Source organism: Nerophis lumbriciformis, linkage group LG08 (assembly GCF_033978685.3).
Source record: "Nerophis lumbriciformis linkage group LG08, RoL_Nlum_v2.1, whole genome shotgun sequence".
Classification (NCBI taxonomy): domain Eukaryota; kingdom Metazoa; phylum Chordata; class Actinopteri; order Syngnathiformes; family Syngnathidae; genus Nerophis; species Nerophis lumbriciformis.
Window position 1 is genome coordinate 373335 of NC_084555.2, and position 19995 is coordinate 393329.

The 19995-nt window shown below is 38.8% G+C and overlaps 1 protein-coding gene across 3 annotated transcripts in view; it reads left to right on the forward strand.

The window, feature by feature from the left end:
- The first annotated feature begins 2531 nt into the window (after positions 1-2531).
- Positions 2532-19995, forward strand: part of LOC133611366 (phospholipid phosphatase 2-like) — a 59213-nt gene continuing 41749 nt past the window's right edge. The window contains exons 1-2 of one of the 3 annotated variants that reach the window (XM_061968078.2): positions 2532-2992; positions 3081-3175. In XM_061968078.2, coding sequence (XP_061824062.1) covers positions 3115-3175 — 61 coding nt within the window. In that variant the 5' untranslated portion in view covers positions 2532-2992; positions 3081-3114. Of the gene's footprint in view, positions 2993-3017; positions 3176-19995 lie in introns of those variants that run through there. The other 2 variants (XM_061968076.2, XM_061968079.2) reach the window with 2 other exon arrangements.

Sequence of the window (19995 nt, forward strand, 5' to 3'; positions counted from 1 at the left end):
GCTGGGTCAAGGAACTTGGTATCAAGACTCTCCCAGATAAACATACATCTTTTTAATCGGGTAAAGTTGCATTTCATGATTTAACTTCGCGTCTACTGCCATGTTTGTTGCCTTGTTGTGGCACGTTTACGAGTACGCATGTTTTCCCCCGTCTTATAATATAAATATAATACAACTTATGGGGCGGTATAGCTCGGTTGGTAGAGTGGCCGTGCCAGCAACTTGAGGGTTCCAGGTTCAATCCCCGCTTTCGCCCTCCTAGTCACTGCCGTTGTGTCCTTGGGCAAGACACTTTACCCACCTGTTCCCAGTGCCACCCACACTGGCTTAAAGATGTAACTTAGATATTGGGTTTCACTATGTAAAAGCGCTTTCAGTCACTAGAGAAAAGCGCTATATAAAATATACTTCACTTATAATATAACTATAGACCTCAATGTTGTGTATGTGCTGATATCTTAACTCTTAAGTTTTGCTCACATTTACTCTATTTTATTTATTTATTTTATTTTGTTATCCTCGCCGAGTTGGTGCTTTAGGAAACACTCATCGCAAAAATATGTTTTAAGAACTCCAAAACAAGAATTCATATTTGCCAACCCTCCCGGATTTTCCGGGAGACTCCCGAAATTCAGCGCCTCTCCCGAAAACCTCCCGGGACCAATTTTCTCCCGAAAATCTCCCGAAATTCAGGCGGATCTGGAGGCCACGCCCCCTCCAGATCCATGCGGACCTGAGTGACATGTCGACAGCGGCCAGCCTGTTCTCACGTCTGCTTTCCCACAATATAAACAGCATGCCTGCGCAATCACGTTATAACTGTAGAATGATGCGAGTTCTTGGTTTCTTATGTGGGTTTATTGTTAGGCAGTTTCATTAACATCCTCCCAGCGCGGTAACAACACACAAGAACAGCAGTCATGTTTTCGTCTACCGTAAAGCAGTTTGTCTGCCGTAAACAGCAATGTTGTGACACTCTTAAACAGGACATCTACTGTACATGCATATGTGACAATAACATCTAGGGCTTTTAGAGAGTGCAGTGCACAACTGCTATACTAAATATATAATATATATATATATATATATATATATATATAGCTAGAATTCACTGAAAGTCAAGTATTTCATATATATATATATGAAATACTTGAGTATTTCTTATATATATATATATATATATATATATATATATATATATATATATATATATATATATGAAATACTTGAGTATTTCTTTTATATATATATATATATATAAATATATATATATATATATATATATATATATATAATATATATATATATATATATATATATATGAAATACTTGAGTATTTCTTATATATATATATATATATATATATATATATACATACTTGCCAACCCTCCCGGATTATCCGGGAGACTCCCGAAATTCAGCGCCTCTCCCGAAAACCTCCCGGGACAAATTTTCTCCCGAAAAACTCCCGAAATTCAGGCGGACCTGAGTGACGTGTTGACAACACACAACAACAGTGTCTACCGTAAAGCAGTTCGTCTGCCGTAAACAGCAATGTTGTGACACTTTTAAACAGGACAATACTGCCATCTACTGTACATGCATATGTGACCCACCCATAATGTGTCACATTTTTGTGTTGATTTATTTATTTTATTTTGTGGTTTGAATTCGTTTTTGGAGCTGTCATTACACATTTATCAGTATTCACATTGGTCAGTAGGGAGCAGTAGGGCGTTTCTTCCCAATTGAATGCTATCACCTGCAGACCGGAAGTGTCTTGTCATTCTGATGAGTGCGACCAGTCTGTGAACAATTAAAATGTCCTGTGTGCTTTTTCCTCCTGTATAACAGGTTAGTTTTGGTGAATCAACTCACTGAATAATATCCATGTGATCTTTATAAGTTTAAGTACACATTCTGATGGTGGAGCCTAACTCTAAAGTGTTTGTGAGTTGTAGTTTGTAAATGAACACTGAAATTCAAGTATTTATTTTATTTATATATATATATATATCTAGAATTCACTGAAAGTCAAGTATTTATTATATATATATATATATATATATATATATATATATATATCTTAACCACACCCCCAACCCCGCCCCCCACCCCACCCCCGACCACGCCCCCGCACCCACCCCCCGAAATCGGAGGTTTCAAGGTTGGCAAGTATGATATATGAAATACTTGACTTGGTGAATTCTAGCTGTAAATATACTCCTCCCCTCTTAACCACGCCCCCAACCACCCCCGACCACGCCCCCCACCTCCCGAAATCGGAGGTCTCAAGGTTGGCAAGTATGTCAAGAATAAATACAAAAATTGTCATGATAATACTTACAGTAAATGGAAAATACTAGACGCTAAAAAAAAATCACACAAATGAAGTGATCACTGCAAACTATTGCGCTCTTCGACTCATTACGAAATGTTCCAGGTTACTATTTGCTTTCAAGACGTAAACATAACCACGTGATTAAACCCGGAAGTAAATTATTATTGCTGACGTCACACATCTGTAATTAGTGGCGGGTTGGAGAAGCAAGATGGACGCCTCTCAAAACACTTGTTGCGGTCAAAAATACAAAAATATGTTTAAAGTCAGCATTTTAAAAAAAAAAAAAAAAAGGTAATTCTTACATACTTATATACAAATTGGTGAACTTATTCGTCAGATAACCAAAAAAGAAACATGGCATAGTTAGCTAATAATCGCCGTTACCTAACTAGCTAACCTATTCAAATGAAAATAAGGGAGAAGCTATGGTAAGAAATAGATTATTCCACCTGATTTCAAGACTGGGAGGCGGTGTCTACCCTCTCCTTTCCACCGGGGAGGGGAGGTCGGAGCACCGAGGCCCGACCCCGCCTCCTCCGCTCTGCTCTTGTCGGGCCAGCAATGAGCAGCGTGACCCGCAGAGTCACCTCCTCCACACCGGCGCTGCTCACCTGGCAAGGTCTTCTTCCAGCGGTCACCAGACCACAGGTACGCCGCGGACCCAACAGAAAAACCACGCTCTTCTTTTGTAAACCGCCGAGTCTCGTGTTTTTGTTTTCACGACTGTTTTTTAAAGGGACAATTTCTTCCATGACAGCGAGGGGGGAAACATGACCGAGCAAGGCAAGAGGGTGCTCCTGGTGGTGGTGGACGTTCTTTCCGTCTTCATTGGTGAGTTGTTTCAAAAGTCTTGGTGTGTAAACAAACGCGAGGGGGGAACAAAAACACTGTGACGCGTGTGATTGCTCAACACAAAGCACATGGTTTATACATTTATCATATTTCACCTTCAAACAAGTTGCACCATGCAGAAAAACATGCAATTGCAGACGGGAGTTGTTCCACTCTGTGTAGGAGAACAAGTCATCTATGGTCGCTATCTTGTTCAAACAGGCCACGGTGTTTCCCAACACACACCTAGAAAGAATGCTCCAGGATCTACTTTACTGCTCTAACTTCTCCCAAAATAATCTTATCTGGCTTTTTCAAAACCGCCTAATTACTAGATTTGTTTTGATTGATTGATTGATTGATTGAAGCTTTTATTAGTAGAATGCACAGTACAGTACAATTGACCACTAAATGGTGACACCCGAATAAGTTTTTCGACTTGTTTAAGTCGGGGTCCACTTAAATTGATTCATGATACAGATATATACTATCATCATAATACAGTCATCACACAAGACAATCATCAGAATTGTACATTGAATTATTTACAATCCGGGGTGTGGGATGTGGAGGGGGGTGTTAGGTTTGGTTGATATCAACACTTCAGTCATCAACAATTGCATCATCTGAGAAATGGACATTGAAACAGTGTAGGACTGACTTGGTAGGATATGTACAGCAATTAGTGGACATAGTGAGAGAGAGATCAGAAAGCATAAGAATAAGTATCTACATTTGATTATTTACATTTGATTATTTACAATCCGGGGAGGTGGGATGTGGAAGGGAGAGGGTGTTAGTTTAGGGTTGAAGTTGCCTGGAGGTGTTCTTTTAGTGCGGTTTTGAAGGAGGATAGAGATGCCCTTTCTTTTACACCTGTTGGGAGTGCATTCCATATTGATGTGGCATAGAAGGAGAATGAGTTAAGACCTTTGTTAGATCGGAATCTGGGTTTAACGTGGTTAGTGGAGCTCCCCCTGGTGTTGTGGTTATGGCGGTCATTTACTTTAAGGAAGCAGTTTGACATCAACTTCGGTATCAGGGAGGTGGAGCGGATTTTATAGACTAGGCTCAGTGCAAGTTGTATTGATGCACCAGCCAATAAACATGTGAGCACTGATGCAGTGTTTTTCAACCGCTGTGTAGTGTGCCGTCGGATATTATCTAATTTCACCTATTTGGGTTAAAAATATTTTTTGCAAACCAGTAATTATAGTCTGAAAATGATGTGTTGTTGTTGAGTGGTCGGTGCTGTCTAGAGCTCGGCAGAGTAACCGTGTAATACTCTTCCATATCAGTAGGTGGCAGCCGGTAGCTAATTGCTTTGTAGATGTCGGAAACAGCGGGAGGTAAGGGTGTCACGGTACGTGTATTTGTATTGAACCGTTTCGGTTCGGAGGTGTAACGACCGAGTTTCCACACGGACATATTAAGTAGCGCACCGCACGTTGTGTAAACAATGCACACCGAGGCACAACACACGGCATGCTAGCAGCGACCGGGCTACTACAAAATGCAAAAGCCAGAGCTAGAAGACCCTCCTGCCTTGTTAAGATCTCCCGTTTGGGAACATTTGGGCTTTGCGGTGCGATACAACAATGGATAACATCGCTTCAACGAAGTGAAAGACGAACAAACACAGCTCCCTCCGCATTCAAGCAGCCTCTCCTCGGCGACTCAGGCAGGGCTAAAGCAATAACAAATGCCGTTGGTGTTTTTATAGCAGCAGATTTAAGACCATATTGCATTAAAAACTAGATTTTGACCCACTTCTATGGTGGAAGAACAATGAGCCCATATATCCTCTTACTGTCAAGTTGGCCAGGCACTACCTCGCCATACCTGCTAGCTCCGTGCCCAGTGAAAGGGTATTTTCCACAGCTGGAGACATTTTAACTGCAAGCAGGTCTGCTCTTTCTGCAGACAATGTGGATAAACTGATTTTTCTGGCAAAAAACATGAAAATTGAGGGAAAGTCACCAGGGTTAAAGGCAGGGGGGGGAAAGAAAAGTTAATCTGAGGCTGAGTTGACTTGAAACTGTTTAATGTTGCACTTTTTGTATGTAGAAGAAAAGTTTTGTCATTTTATTTAATCTGAGCAACAACTTGAAGCAGTTTAATGTTGCACTTTATATGTGGACATGTTGCACTTTATATGTAGAAAGGTTTTGTTAAGAAACCAATTCTGAGCCTTATCTTATTTAGTTTTTATTTTATATATGTTGACTGCATTAACCCTGGCAATGGACCCTGTGTGTACATGTATGTTATTATTATACTTAGCATTCATGACTGCCTGCTGTTGCACTCATCAGCCTAGTGGTGGCTCACATCCATCACACACAAAGCTGTTTTAAAGCAATGTTGAAAGGATAATGCCATTGTTTTAAAAATGTTGGTAAATAAATAACCAGAAAATATATATTTTGTTGTTTTCTTACTGTACCGAAAATGAACCGAACCGTGACCTCTAAACCGAGGTACGTACCGAAATTTTTGTGTACTGTTACACCCTTAGCGGGAGGCAGTGTGCAGGTAAAAAAGGTGTCTAATGCTTAAACCAAAAATAAACAAAAGGTGAGTGCCCCTAAGAAAAGGCATTGAAGCTCAGGGAAGACTATGCAGAACAAAACTAAAATTGAACCGGCTACAAAGTAAACAAAAACAGAATGCTGGACGACAGCAAAGACTTACTGTGGAGCAAAGACGGCGTCCACAAAGTACATGACATGACAATCAACAATGTCCCCACAAAGAAGGATAAAAACAACTGAAATATTCTTGATTGCTAAAACAAAGTCGATGCGGGAAATATCGTTTAAAGGAAGACATGAAACTGCTACAGGAAAATACCAAAAAAAGAGAAAAAGCCACCAAAATAGGAGCGCAAGACAAGAACTAAAACACTACACACAGGAAAACAGCAAAAAACTCAAAATAAGTCACGGCGTGATGTGACAGGTGGTGACAGTACACCTACTTTGAGACAAGAGCTATAGTGATGCATGGTTTGTTATGGTTTAAAGTCATATCCAACAATTGCAACAACGACTCTTTGCTGTCAACTGAGTTTAGTTTTTTAATAATTTCTGCTGGTGGTGTGCCTCTGGATTTTTTCAACGCAAAAAATGTGCCTTGGCTCAAAAAAGGTTGAAAAACACTGGATTAGAGGACAGAATCCTTAACTTTTGAAAAATCTTTCTTCCTTTTCCAGGGATTGAAATTCACAAAAATGTGTAATTGTTTGCTATGTAACATGTAAAAAAAACACAATTACTTGTCGTATTTTGCTGACCCAATAAACAGGGAAGTGTACAACGGTAAATGAAAGGGTGCATGCGACAAATAAGCAAACAAATATAGATTAATAAAAAAAATATGTTTTTATTAAAAAAGTCATTCTTACGTACTTGACTAAATTATTTGTGAACTTATTCGTCGGATAACCAAAAACAAAAAATCGCATAGTTAGCTAATAATCACCGTCACCTAACTAGCTAACCTATTCAATAAACAGGGAAGTGTACAACGGTAAATGAAAGGGTGCATGGGAAAAATAAGCAAACAATTATAGATTCATTAAAAAAATGTGTTTTTATTAAAAAAGTAAATCTTGCATACTTGACTAAATTATTAATAATCACCGTCACCTAACTACACTGCAAAAAGTCAGTGATCAAAAACAAGAAGATAACAAAACAAAAATTAGGGGTATTTTACTTGAACTAAGCTAAATTATCTGCCAATAGAACAAGAAAATTCGGCTTGTCAAGACTTTCCAAAACAAGTAAAATTAGCTAACCTCAATGAACCCAAAAATACCTTTTAAATAAGCATTTTCTCACTAATAACAAGTGCACTTTTCTTGGTAGAAAAAAAATTGAGACCTTTTTGTTCAATATGTTGAAAAATATTCTTAAATTAAGTAAATGCTAGTGCCATTATGTTGACATAATGATATGCGCTCAGCATCATGATTTTTTTACTTCATGCTTGAAATAAGAAATTATTACTTTGAAAAAGCAGTTTTATACTTGTGAGTGTTGATGACACAGCTTTGCAACACTTGATATTCTAGTTTCAAGCATGTTTTACTCAATATACCGCATTTTTCGGAGTATAAGTCGCTCCGGAGTATAAGTCGCACCGGCCGAAAATGCATAATAAAGAAGGAAAAAAACATGTATAAGTCGCACTGGAGTGTAAGTCGCATTTTTGGGGGAAATTTATTTGATAAAACCCAACACCAAGAATAGACATTTGAAAGGCAATTTAAAATAGATAAAGAATAGTCAATCAATCAATGAATCAATGTTTATTTATATAGCCCTAAATCACAAGTGTCTAAAAGGGCTGCACAAGCCACAACGACATCCTCGGTACAAAGCCCACATAAGAGCAAGGAAAAACTCACCCCAGTGGGACGTCGATGTGAATGACTATGAGAAACCTTGGAGAGGACCGCATATGTGGGTAACCCCCCCCCCCCTCTAGGGGAGACCGAAAGCAATGGATGTCGAGTGGATCTGACATAATATTGTGAGAGTCCAGTCCATAGTGGATCCAACATAATAGTAAGAGTCCAGTCCATAGTGGGGCCAGCAGGACACCATCCCGAGCGGAGACGGGTCAGCGGCGCAGAGATGTTCCCAGCCGATGCACAGGCGAGCGGTCCACCCCGGGTCCCGACTCTGGACAGCCAGCACTTCATCCATGGCCACCGGACCTGTGCCCCCCCCCCCACAAGGAAAAGGGGAGCAGAGGAGAAAAGAGAAGAAACGGCAGATCAACTGGTCTAACAGGGGGGCTATTTAAAGGCTAGAGTATACAAATGAGTTTTAAGATGGGACTTAAATGCTTCTACTGAGGTAGCATCTCTAATTGTTACCGGGAGGGCATTCCATAGTACTGGAGCCCGAATAGAAAACGCTCTATAGCCCGCAGACTTTTTATGGGCTCTGGGAATCACTAACAAATCAAATCAAATCAAATCAACTTTATTTATAAAGCACATTTAAAATTTACCACAGGGGTAGCCAAAGTGCTGTACAATGAACAGGTTAAAAGATAAAACGAGTACCGAGCAAACACAACACAACACAAACAGAACACGATAAAAAATAAATAATTAAAATAGAATTAATAAAAACATAAAAACATAAAAACAGGATCACAGCAGGTGTATTATGGGGCGCCATAACAAGCCGGAGTTCTTTGAACGCAGATTTCTTGCCGGGACATATGCTACAATACAATCGACAAGATAGGACGGAGCTAGACCGTGTAGTATTTTATACGTAAGTAGTAAAACCTTAAAGTCGCATCTTAAGTGCACAGGAAGCCAGTGCAGGTGAGCCAGTATAGGTATAGATATATAGGTATATATGTATATAAGGTATATACAGTATAGGCGTAATATGATCAAAATTTCTTGTTCTTGTCAAAAGTCTAGCAGCCGCATTTTGTACCAATTGTAATGTTTTAATGCTAGACATAGGGAGACCCCAAAATAATACGTTACAGTAGTCGAGACGAGACGTAACGAACGCATGAATAATGATCTCAGCGTCGCTAGTGGATAAAATAGAACGAATTTTAGCGATATTACGGAGATGAAAGAAGGCCGTTTTAGTAACACTCTTAATGTGTGATTCAAAGGAGAGAGTTGTTTTAGTAACACTCTTAATGTGTGACTCAAAGGAGAGAGTTGGGTGGAAGATAATAGCCAGATTCTTTACTGATTCGCCTTGTGTAATTGTTTGGTTGTCAAATGTTAAGGTGGTATTATTAAATAAATGTCGGTGTTTAGCAGGACCGATAATCAGCATTTCCGTTTTCTTGGCGTTGAGTTGCAAGAAGTTAGCGGACATCCATTGTTTAATTTCATTAAGACACGCCTCCAGCTGACTACAATCCGGCGTGTTGGTCAGCTTTAGGGGCATGTAGAGTTGGGTGTCATCAGCATAACAATGAAAGCTAACACCGTATTTGCGTATGATGTCGCCTAGCGGCAGCATGTAAATACTACAGAGTGCAGGGCCAAGAACCGAACCCTGAGGAACTCCGCACGTTACCTTAACATAGTCTGAGGTCACATTATTATGGGAGACGCATTGCATCCTGTCAGTAAGATAAGAGTTAAACCACGACAAAGCTAAGTCTGACATACCAATACGTGTTTTGATACGCTCTAATAAAATATTATGATCGACGGTATCGAAAGCAGCGCTAAGATCAAGAAGCAGCAACATAGATGACGCATCAGAATCCATCGTTAGCAGTAGATCATTAGTCATTTTTGCGAGGGCTGTGAACAACAGGCTGAATAAGTGTACGTTATATGAGGCATAAATAACCAACTGGTATGTTAACGTAACATATTATGGTAAGAGTCATTCAAATAACTATAACATATAGAACATGCTATACGTTTACCAAACAATCTGTCACTCCTAATCGCTAAATCCCATGAAATCTTATATGTCTAGTCTCTTGCGTGAATGAGCTAAATAATATTATTTGATATTTTACGGTAATGTGTTAATAATTTCACACATAAGTCGCTCCTGAGTATAAGTCGCACCTCCGGCCAAACTATGAAAAAAAAACTGCGACTTATAGTCCAAAAAATACAGTAGGTCATAAAATCTCAGCAACAAGCTGTAATATCTTACTGAGATAATTTAGGACCAAAACCCTTAAAACAACTAAAACACTTAGTGAGAAGATTCATCTTATCAGACAGAAAATAAGCAAACATCACCCTTATTTGAGATATTTAATCTTACTTAGATTTCAGTTTTTGCAGTGTAGTTAACCTATTCAATAAACAGGGAAGTGTACAACGGTCAATGAAAGAGTGCATGGGACATATAAGCAAACAATTATAAATGAATAAAAAAATGTTTTTATTAGGGCTGTCAACATTAATGCGTTAATGCATGTGGTTTAAATAAAAAATAAAATTGCGTTATCATAAATGAAGATTAATCACAGTGTTTGTTTTGACTGGCGGAAGGCAGCACGCATTGCACAAGCAGTGATCACGTCACACGCCGGTGCGATGATAGAGTGATGTGCTCTGCGATGGAGCCACAACACTGCCAGTTAGATTTGATATGGGAAAAAAAAAATTGACATTATAGAAAAAGTTGTATTGGCATATTTTGGTACCGGTACCAAAATGTATTTCGATATTTTTTGGTACTTTTCTAAATAAAGGGGACCACAAAAAATGTCATTATTGGCTTTATTTGAACAAAAAATCTTAGGGTACATTAAACATATGTTTCTTATTGCAAGTTTGTCCTTAAATAAAATGGTGAACATACAAGACAACTTGTCTTTTAGTAGTAAGTAATCAAACAAAGGCTCCTAATTTAGCTGCTGACATATGCAGTAACATATTGTCATTTATCATTCTATTATTTTGTCAACATTATGAGGGACAAACTGTAAAAAATTATTATTAATCCACCTGTTCATTTACTGTTAATATCTGCTTACTTTCTCTTTTAACATGTTCTATCTACACTTCTGTTAAAATGTAATAATCACTTATTCTTCTGTTTTTTGACACTTTACATTGGTTTTGGATGTGACCACAAATGTAGGTATCGATCCGATACCAAGTAGTAACAGGATCATACACTGGTCATATTCAAAGTCCTCATGTGTCCAGGGACATATTTCCTGAGTTTATAAACATAATATACATTTTAAAAAGGAAAAAATATTTTGTGACGATAAAGAATATCGATGTAATCATAGTAGTATCAACTAGATACGCCCCTGTACTTGGTATCATTACAGTGGATGTTAGGCATTTGTTTACATTGTGACGCCGGTGAGCTACGGTGTGTAGTGAAGCATGTTTAGCTATTCCTCGTCCTGCAGGGATGATACTTGAAAGAAACTTACTTTACTTGTCGCCATGGAGACAAGGATTAATGATTTAGAAGTAGCTAAAACACTGCAGACTGTGGCTGGATGCTAGTTGCTTGCTAGCTAGCTAGCCATGTCTTAAAGTACCTCTTCCTGAGGGCGTGTCAGTGTTATAACTTCACCTTTATCGGTAGTTTTTAGGCCAAAATGCGTCCGTTCTCCCTTTTCTGCCTACACACTGTCTGCTTGTAAGTACTCCGTGATTGTGTGCTGCCGAACATGCTCCTCTGCTCCTAAAACCAGCGATGTCACTATGTGACGACGACGCGCTGTCATGCCTGTTAGAAAAAGGAGGGGGGGGGAACCGGTACTTTTTAGAGGCGGTATAGTACTGAATATGATTAATTGGTATCGTGGTAATATACTAGTACCGGTCTACCGTACAACCCTAATTGGCATTAAAACAAGTTTTGGCAACAAATAAATACAAACATTGGAAAAATACAATATTTTTGGTGGGTGTTTTTGATGCCTATGTTCTTATTTTTGTACACGTTTATTGTTTTTGTGTGTTTCAAAGGTTTTTGTGATCGCTTCTCTTTATTACGATTTTCTTTCTCTTTTTTTTCGGTTTTGCGGTTTTTTTTTTTACGCTATAAAAATAATGGCAGTGTTTTAGCGCAAGGGTCTGTAGGCAGGGCTTATAACACGCTTACTCGGAAGCAATTTTACGGGATGCAAGTAAAATACCGTAGAAGAAGAAAGGAGGACCGAGAGCATCTAAATTAAGTTTACAAAAACTTCAAATAATGAAATTATGACGCAAAATTAGTTTTTTTTCTTTTGTTTTGAGTAGACCTGTATGTGAATCACACAAAAACAATAAAAGTGTAGAAAAATATGAATATTGGCATTGAAAACAACCACCAAAAAGATGGTGTATTTTCAATGTTTGTATTTATTTGTTGCCAAAACTTGTTTCGGTGCCAATACAACTTTTTCTACAATGTCAATTATTTTTTTAGATGCCAAATATTTCTGGCAGTGTTCTGGCTCCATACTCTGTGCCCTTCAAAACAAACTCCGACAAGGTATGTAGTTAGTATTGCAGCAATAAACTTTCTTATCATCGGCGCACATCAAGTTTAGAATAGCATCCCAAAGCAAAACATAAACGTGAGAATGGCATGAATGCTACACGGACAACAAACAGAGGACAACAAACTATGCTGGCTGAGTTTATCTGCGTTTACCACAGATAAATTAAAAAATGCCTTTTTGGAAATAGGATAGCCATCGTCTGTGAAGACCAAGTGCTGCAAGATGTCCTTCATGCCGCCAACTAACATCCTACAAACTAGATGTAGTTTGTACAAAAAAAGAGTTCAGCGCCGTTCTCTGAAAAAGTAAAGAAGCCTGTTTGTGTAACCGAGGTTTTGTAATTGGAGGAAGCCCAGCAGAAAAAGACCATAACGAGGGAATTGAGAGGCACGTTCTTTATTGACAACTTCTCACTTCTCATCAACACACTGGCTTCTCGTCAAGGCACCTTCTCTCTCACACACACACTTTACAATAACTGCGCTACATAAATGATAAATGATAAATGGGTTGTACTTGTATAGCGCTTTTCTACCTTCAAGGTACTCAAAGCGCTTTGACACTACTTCCACATTTACCCATTCACACACACATTCACACACTGATGGAGGGAGCTGCCATGCAAGGCGCTAACCAGCACCCATCAGGAGCAAGGGTGAAGTGTCTTGCTCCGGACACAACGGACATGACGAGGTTGGTACGAGGTGGGGATTGAACCAGGGACCCTCGGGTTGCGCACGGCCACTCTCCCACTGCGCCACGCCGTCCCTACATGTCACATCCGGTCCAACTGCGGCAAACAAAATGAAAAATGGCTTACATTTGTTAACTGGTTAAACTAAGGAAGTAGAGATGTCCGATAATGGCTTTTTTGCCGATATTGTCCAACTCTTAATTACCGATTCCTATATCAACCGATACCGATATATACAGTCATGGAATGAACACATTATTATGCCTAATTTTGTTGTGATGCCCCGCTGGATGCATTAAATAATGGAACAAGGTTTTCCAAAATAAACCAACTCAAGTTATGGAAAAAAGTGCCAAAATAGCACTGCCATATTTATTATTGAAGTCACAAAGTGCATTATTTTTTTTAACAAGCCTCAAAACAGCAGCTTGGAATTTGGGACATGCTCTCACTGAGAGGGGGGTGTATGTTGTAGCGTCCCGGAAGAGTTAGTGCTGCAAGGGGTTCTGGGTGTTTGTTCTGTTGTGTTTATGTTGTGTTACGGTGCGGATGTTCTCTCGAAATGTGTTTGTCATTCTTGTTTGGTGTGGGTTCACAGTGTGGCGCATATTTGTAACAGTGTTAAAGTTGTTTATATGGCCACCCTCAGTGTGACCTGTATGACTGTTGACCAAGTATGCGTTGCATTCACTTGTGTGTGTGAAAAGCCGTAGATATTATGTGACTGGGCCGGCACGCAAAGGCAGTGCCTTTAAGGTTTATTGGCGCTCTGTACTTCTCCTTACGTCCGTGTACACAGCAACGTTTTAAAAAGTCATACATTTCTGCATTCTGCATTCGGGCGGAAGGCGGGGTACACCCTGGACAAGTCGCCACCTCATCACAGGGCCAACACAGATAAACAGAGTAATCACAGGTTATTACTATTATTTGATTATTTAATCATGATTAATCACAGTTCTAGAGTGTGATTAATCTGATTAAACAATTATTCACTGGACAGCCCTCATTTTTATGTTAGGAATAGTCGGCCAAAACTAGTACATACTTAGACTGAATAAGCCATGTACTGCAGGGGGAAAATAACCAACTCAATTATTTATTCATTTAAATGTATATTTAAATATGTTTTATGTAAAAGTAATATTAATGAATGTATATGTCCCTTTATTTAAGTGTCAAACATTACTATTTAAATGTGTTGACATGTAAAGTAGCAATTAAAAATAATAGTTTGAATGTAATAGTCAGAGTAGTCCTCCACAAACGGCAATCTTTTTCTGTCGGGTAATTTTGAATGTCATTTAAACACATTAAAACATTACCAACACCAGGAAAAAACAGAGGAAGGTTATAGTTATCTGAGAGCTCCTGCTAGTAGTGACATGTCTGTTATTAGCATGTAGCATTACCTTCCTCTACCACAATCCCACATAGCTAAACAAGCTGAAATGACCACGACTGTCCCCCAAGTGTCCTGGGGGCACGCAGCGTATGACAGTCACATTAGAGGTAGAGCATGTGGTCTAGGACTTCTCCTACGCGTGTGAAAATAGATGAAACCAAAACAATTTAGATCTTGCTTAAGGCTCAAAAGGCAGGTGCTGAGAAAATACTTTCCTGTTGTTATGTGTTACATAATGTTGCTTGTGTTACCCCATTCTGTGGTAATACAAAATACATCTTAAGGGATGTGCTGATCGAGTGGCCACTGATCAGTATCGGCCGATTTTCGTAAAAAAAAAAAATGCTTGATCGCCATTGTCGATTAATGCCTTTTTAATACCCTCGGGCTGACATATTATTTTTTTTAGTACCATGAGTATCACTGAAGGACGAGGCTAAACATGTTACTCACTGAGAGCCAGCCAGAAGAAGGCATGCTAATGCTAAACTAACCACAAAGCTATTTTGAAACAGCACCAAGAAATAAGTGCTTAGTAAACTTGAAGAAGTGTATATGGAAAGAAAGTAAGCAAATATTAACAAGTACCGTATTTTGCAGACTATATAGCAGTGGTTCTTAACCTTGTTGGAGGTACTGAACCCCAGCAGTTTCATATGCGCAGGGGCGGCATGGCGTAGTGGGTAGAGCAACCGTGCCAGAAACCTGAGGGTTGCAGGTTCGCTCCCCGCCTCTTACCATCCAAAAATCGCTGCCGTTGTGTCCTTGGGCGGGACACTTCACCCTTTTCCCCCGGTGCCACTCACACCGGTGAATTGAATGATGAATGATAGGTGGTGGTCGGAGGGGCCGATGGCGCAAATTGCAGCCACGCTTCCGTCAGTCTACCCCAGGGCAGCTGTGGCTATGAAAGTAGCTTACCACCACCAGGTGTGAATAATTGATGGGTTCTACATTTAAAGTGACTTTGGGTACTTAGAAAAATCCCAGTTATTATTATTATTATTATTCACCGAACTCTTCTTTAGTGAAAAATAAAAGCTGTTTTTTTTTCAAATTCAAGACAAAGATATGTTTTTTTTTACTGGTGCACAAAATGAACCACAACAAATTACACACTTGCAAATCAGATGGAAAATTAGAGGGAACATTGTTTTAGGGTATCCATAATACGCCGATAGGGAGAAGTTTTTATTCACGCAATGAGTCAGGTGTGTCTTGACCTCCGTCGAACCCAGGTTAAGAACCACTGCTATAGAGCGCACGGGTACTATAAGCTGCACCCACTAAATTTTAGATGAAAAATTTTTTTTTCCATTTATTACCTGCACCAGACTATAGGATGCAGACATTGTGAAATGAGTTATTTACACAGAAATATTTAGTAAATGTCTATTTGCATACCTTAATTGTCTCTAAACGGTGCCTGTAACTAGGGCTGGGCGATATATCGAATATACTCGATATATCGCGGGTTTGTCTCTGTGCGATATAGAAAATGACTATATCGTGATATTCGAGTATACTTGCTTTTAGCTGCGGGCATTACACTGCAGGCTTTTATCACTCTTTGTTGTCTCTGCTTCTCACAGAGACTTAAAACAAGCGCACCTTCTTACATACGTCACATACGTATACGCCCTCGCGGAGCAGAGAGGTAGCGGCATGGGTAAAGTTAGCGGTGCGAGTGGTAATACGAGAGAAAGAAGGTGAGAATCTGGTAACAAATGAAGGAATAATGAATTCCCAAGAAAAACAGCAGGGGGTCCATTAGGGGTGTGGGAAAAAATCGATTCGAATTCGAATCGCGATTCTCACGTTGTGCGATTCAGAACGATTCTCATTTTTTAAAAATCGATTTTTTTTTAAAATTTGTATTATTTTTTAAATTATTATTTTATTTTTTTAAATTAATCAATCCAACAAAACAATACACAGCAATACCATAACAATGCAATCCAATTCCAAAACCAAACCCGACCCAGCAACACTCAGAACAGCAATAAACAGAGCAATTGAGAGGAGACACAAACACGACACAGAACAATCCAAAAGTAGTGAAACAAAAATGAATATTAACAACAGTACTATCAATATTAGTTACAATTTCAACATAGCAGTGATTAAAAATCCCTCATTGACATTATCATCAGACATTTATAAAAATAAAAAATAAAGAACAATAGTGTCACAGAGGCTTACATTTGCATGGCATCTCATAAGCTTGACAACACACTGTGTCCAATATTTTCACAAAGATAAAATAAGTCATATTTTTGGTTCATTTAATAGTTAAAACACATTTACATTATTGCAATCAGTTGATAAAACATTGTCCTTTACAATTTTATAAAAGCTTTTTACAAAAATCTACTACTCTTTTTGCATGTCAGCAGACTGGGGTAGATCCTGCTGAAATCCTATGTATTGAATGAATAGAGAATCGTGTTGAATTGAAAAAAAAAATCGATTTTGAATCGAATCGTGGGACACCCAAAGATTCACAGCCCTAGGGTCCATCGTCTGGCGGTGGTTTGGCTTCAAGCGGGAATATGTCGAACAGACCACCGTAATTTGTCATGTGTGGGGCAAAAGCGTTGCGACAAAAAGTAGCGTTACTGCTAATATGTAGCATCATTTGAAAAGTCACCCGCTAGAGAATGAAGAGTGCTTGAAACTCCGCATGTCAACATCTCCGTTCGGTGCCACACCCACAAAATGCCGAAGCAACCATTTCCACATCAACACTGTATGAAAAAAATAGTCAACAACAGAAGGAGATAACGTCTGCAGGAACCTACCACATAGCGAAGGACATACACTATTTGATTTCTTATTATGCAGCTCATTTTTATTTGACACTTATTGAAATATCTTGTGTGACATCATGCACAAAAGTGCACTTTATTTGTTTTAAACTACTGTAGTGGCGTTCTGTACAAAAAGTGCACTTTAATTTAGTGTTGTTTTGATATGTCATCTTAGTGACATCATGCACAAAAGTGCACTCATAGCTTGTTTTAAAATGTCTCTGACAATCTTGCACTTTCTGTTTTGGAAATGACATGAATGTTTGTGCCACTGCTTAATAACTCTTTAATAAATACACTTTTGCTAAATTGACTTAGTTGTGATTAGCCTCTCTGCATGAAAGTTTAAAATAAGCATATATTAATGAAGTATGAACAAGAATGTTTTAATGTAGACTAGGGGTGTAACGGTACACAAAAATTTCGGTTCGGTACGTACCTCGGTTTAGAGGTCACGGTTCGGTTAATTTTTGGTACAGTAAGAAAACAACAAAATATACATTTTTGGTTTATTTATTTACCAAATTTGCAAAATCTTCCACCAAAAATATTTTTCTTAGTGGAATATTTGATGTGAAGTAATCGGAACCTTGGATAGGTCAATAATTCATAATAACATTGATTTTAATTCAATATTATGTTTTGAGCAATGACAGTTTGAAAGAAAAAAAACCAGCTTTGTTTTATTAGTCAACATTGCAACTTTTTTCTAAATTACATTTCACCTTTAAGCTTTTTTATTTCACTTTTGTTATATTTTTGTTTATTTTAATAGTATTTTTAGAATATACCGTGGGCCTTTAATACATTAGCTGTGGGCCGCAAATGTCCTCCGGGGCACACTTTTGACACCCCTGCTATAGATAATAAAAAATTTAATCTGATAAATCTATGGATAAAAAGCAGAGCCTGGCGACGCATGCCCATTTATCATAACTCTCTCGCTCTCTCTGTCTCTGCCCCTCCCTCACCAATGCTGCTGCGCGCACAATTTGTTTTTTTATTAACCCCTTCTTAACCTTAAACGTACATTGAAAATACACGCAACTTTAACTCAAAATGCCGGACATTTGAGGCATTTAAGAAACTCCGCCCTGACAGCTCTGCAAAAGAGGACATGTCCGGTGAAAAGAGGACGTATGGTCAGTCTATCGTAGCCCGTTAGCTGCTAGCATGCCGTGTGTTGTGCCTCGGTGTGCATTGTTTATACAACGTACAATATGTCTGTGTGGAAACTCGTTCGGTACACCTCCGAACCGAACCGGAACCCCCGTACCGAAACCGTTGAATACAAATACGCGTACCGTTACACCCCTAATGTAGACACATAGAATCATCATACTGCTGTGATTATATGCATTAAGTGTTAATTCAAGGCTAAGGCAAAATATCGAGATATATATCGTGTATCGTGACATGGCCTAAAAATATCGAGATATTAATAAAAAGCCATATCGCCCAGCCCTAGCTGCACCCACTAAATTTTAGATGAAAAAAATATTTTTCCATATATTACCTGCACCATACTGCAGACATTGTGAAATGAGTTATTTACACAGAAATATTTAGTAAATGTCTATTTACATACCTTAATTGTCTCTAAACGGTGCCTGTAACACGGCAGTAAAGCGGCTGATCAAACAAAACAGAAGTTATTGTCATGGACCCACTAGCTGCGGATGCTAGCTCTCCAATCAGCTAAACAGACTCAATAACTCCACGGTGACGTTTTGGTGAATTTAGTGAGGAATTTGTGTGACTGAAACAATACACAAAGAATGCCATTGTAAGTTTATGTTAACACAGACACTCGCAAACCTGCTAGCATATTAGCTAATGCTAACAATGCTTGCTTCATTACATTACGACCGCAAATTAAATACAAAACAAATATGCATGGAAAGATTTTACTTATCGGACGATTTAGTAAGTATGAATTGTTTTAGTTGTATTGTAAAACGTACAAACGTTGCTTGGATTGATGCATAAGTTGGCAGTTTCAATACCAAAAGGGGGTATCAGTCTTTGATCGATTAGGACTATATTTTTATTTTATTTTGTCAACAAACAAAAAAAACGGCGCGCCTCTGACACACTAAAAAGTCTCTCTTACACAAACGTCCAACCAGGTGTGTATGAATTGTACGGCGAACAAAACAGCCTGTCGCAGCTTGCCCCCGGTCTGCGGCGATGACATTAGAAGCCGTCAGAGTTGACGTCTTCCAGATGTTTGTGTCACCTCATCTCTCACGGAGGCCATAGGTGAGGAGATAATGTGAGATATAAGACTCTGAAAGGTTAGAATGTGGTCTGAAAGATAGCTTGGGAACAAAAAAAGCAGTCTTAAGACTTGGGTTGTTCTTTACTTTATGTGGAACCTTGCATGTGCGTGTATGCACCTGCTGACTGACAGCCAGGAATGATAATGACCATTCTGTGCTTTTTCGACCCTCTCTTTAACCACAAGATGTATTTGCACGCTGTCAACACCTTGATGGTCCGTTTTGTGGTCAGCTGGTCCCATCGTGGACGTGTGGCTGCCTGTCTTGTTGCTCAGTGAAAGGTCCCACATTGTACTGCTTTTCAATTATTTTAGATACGCAGATGTCACAATAGATTATATACAGTCGTGGTCAAAAGTGTACATATACTAGTGAAGGACATAATGTCATGGCTGTCTTGAGTTTCCAATCATTTCTACAACTCTTATTTTTTTGTGATGGAGTCATTGGAGTACATACTTGTTTGTCATAAAAAACATTTGCATTTATTATGGGTCTACTGAAAATGTGAACAAATCTGCTGGGTCAAAAGTATACATACAGCAATGTTAACAGGATTTCCCGCAGCGCTTTGTTGTTAAGGCGGCCGCCTTAACAACAAATAGCCACCGCCTAAACTAAAGTCTTAAAAAAAAATAAAAATA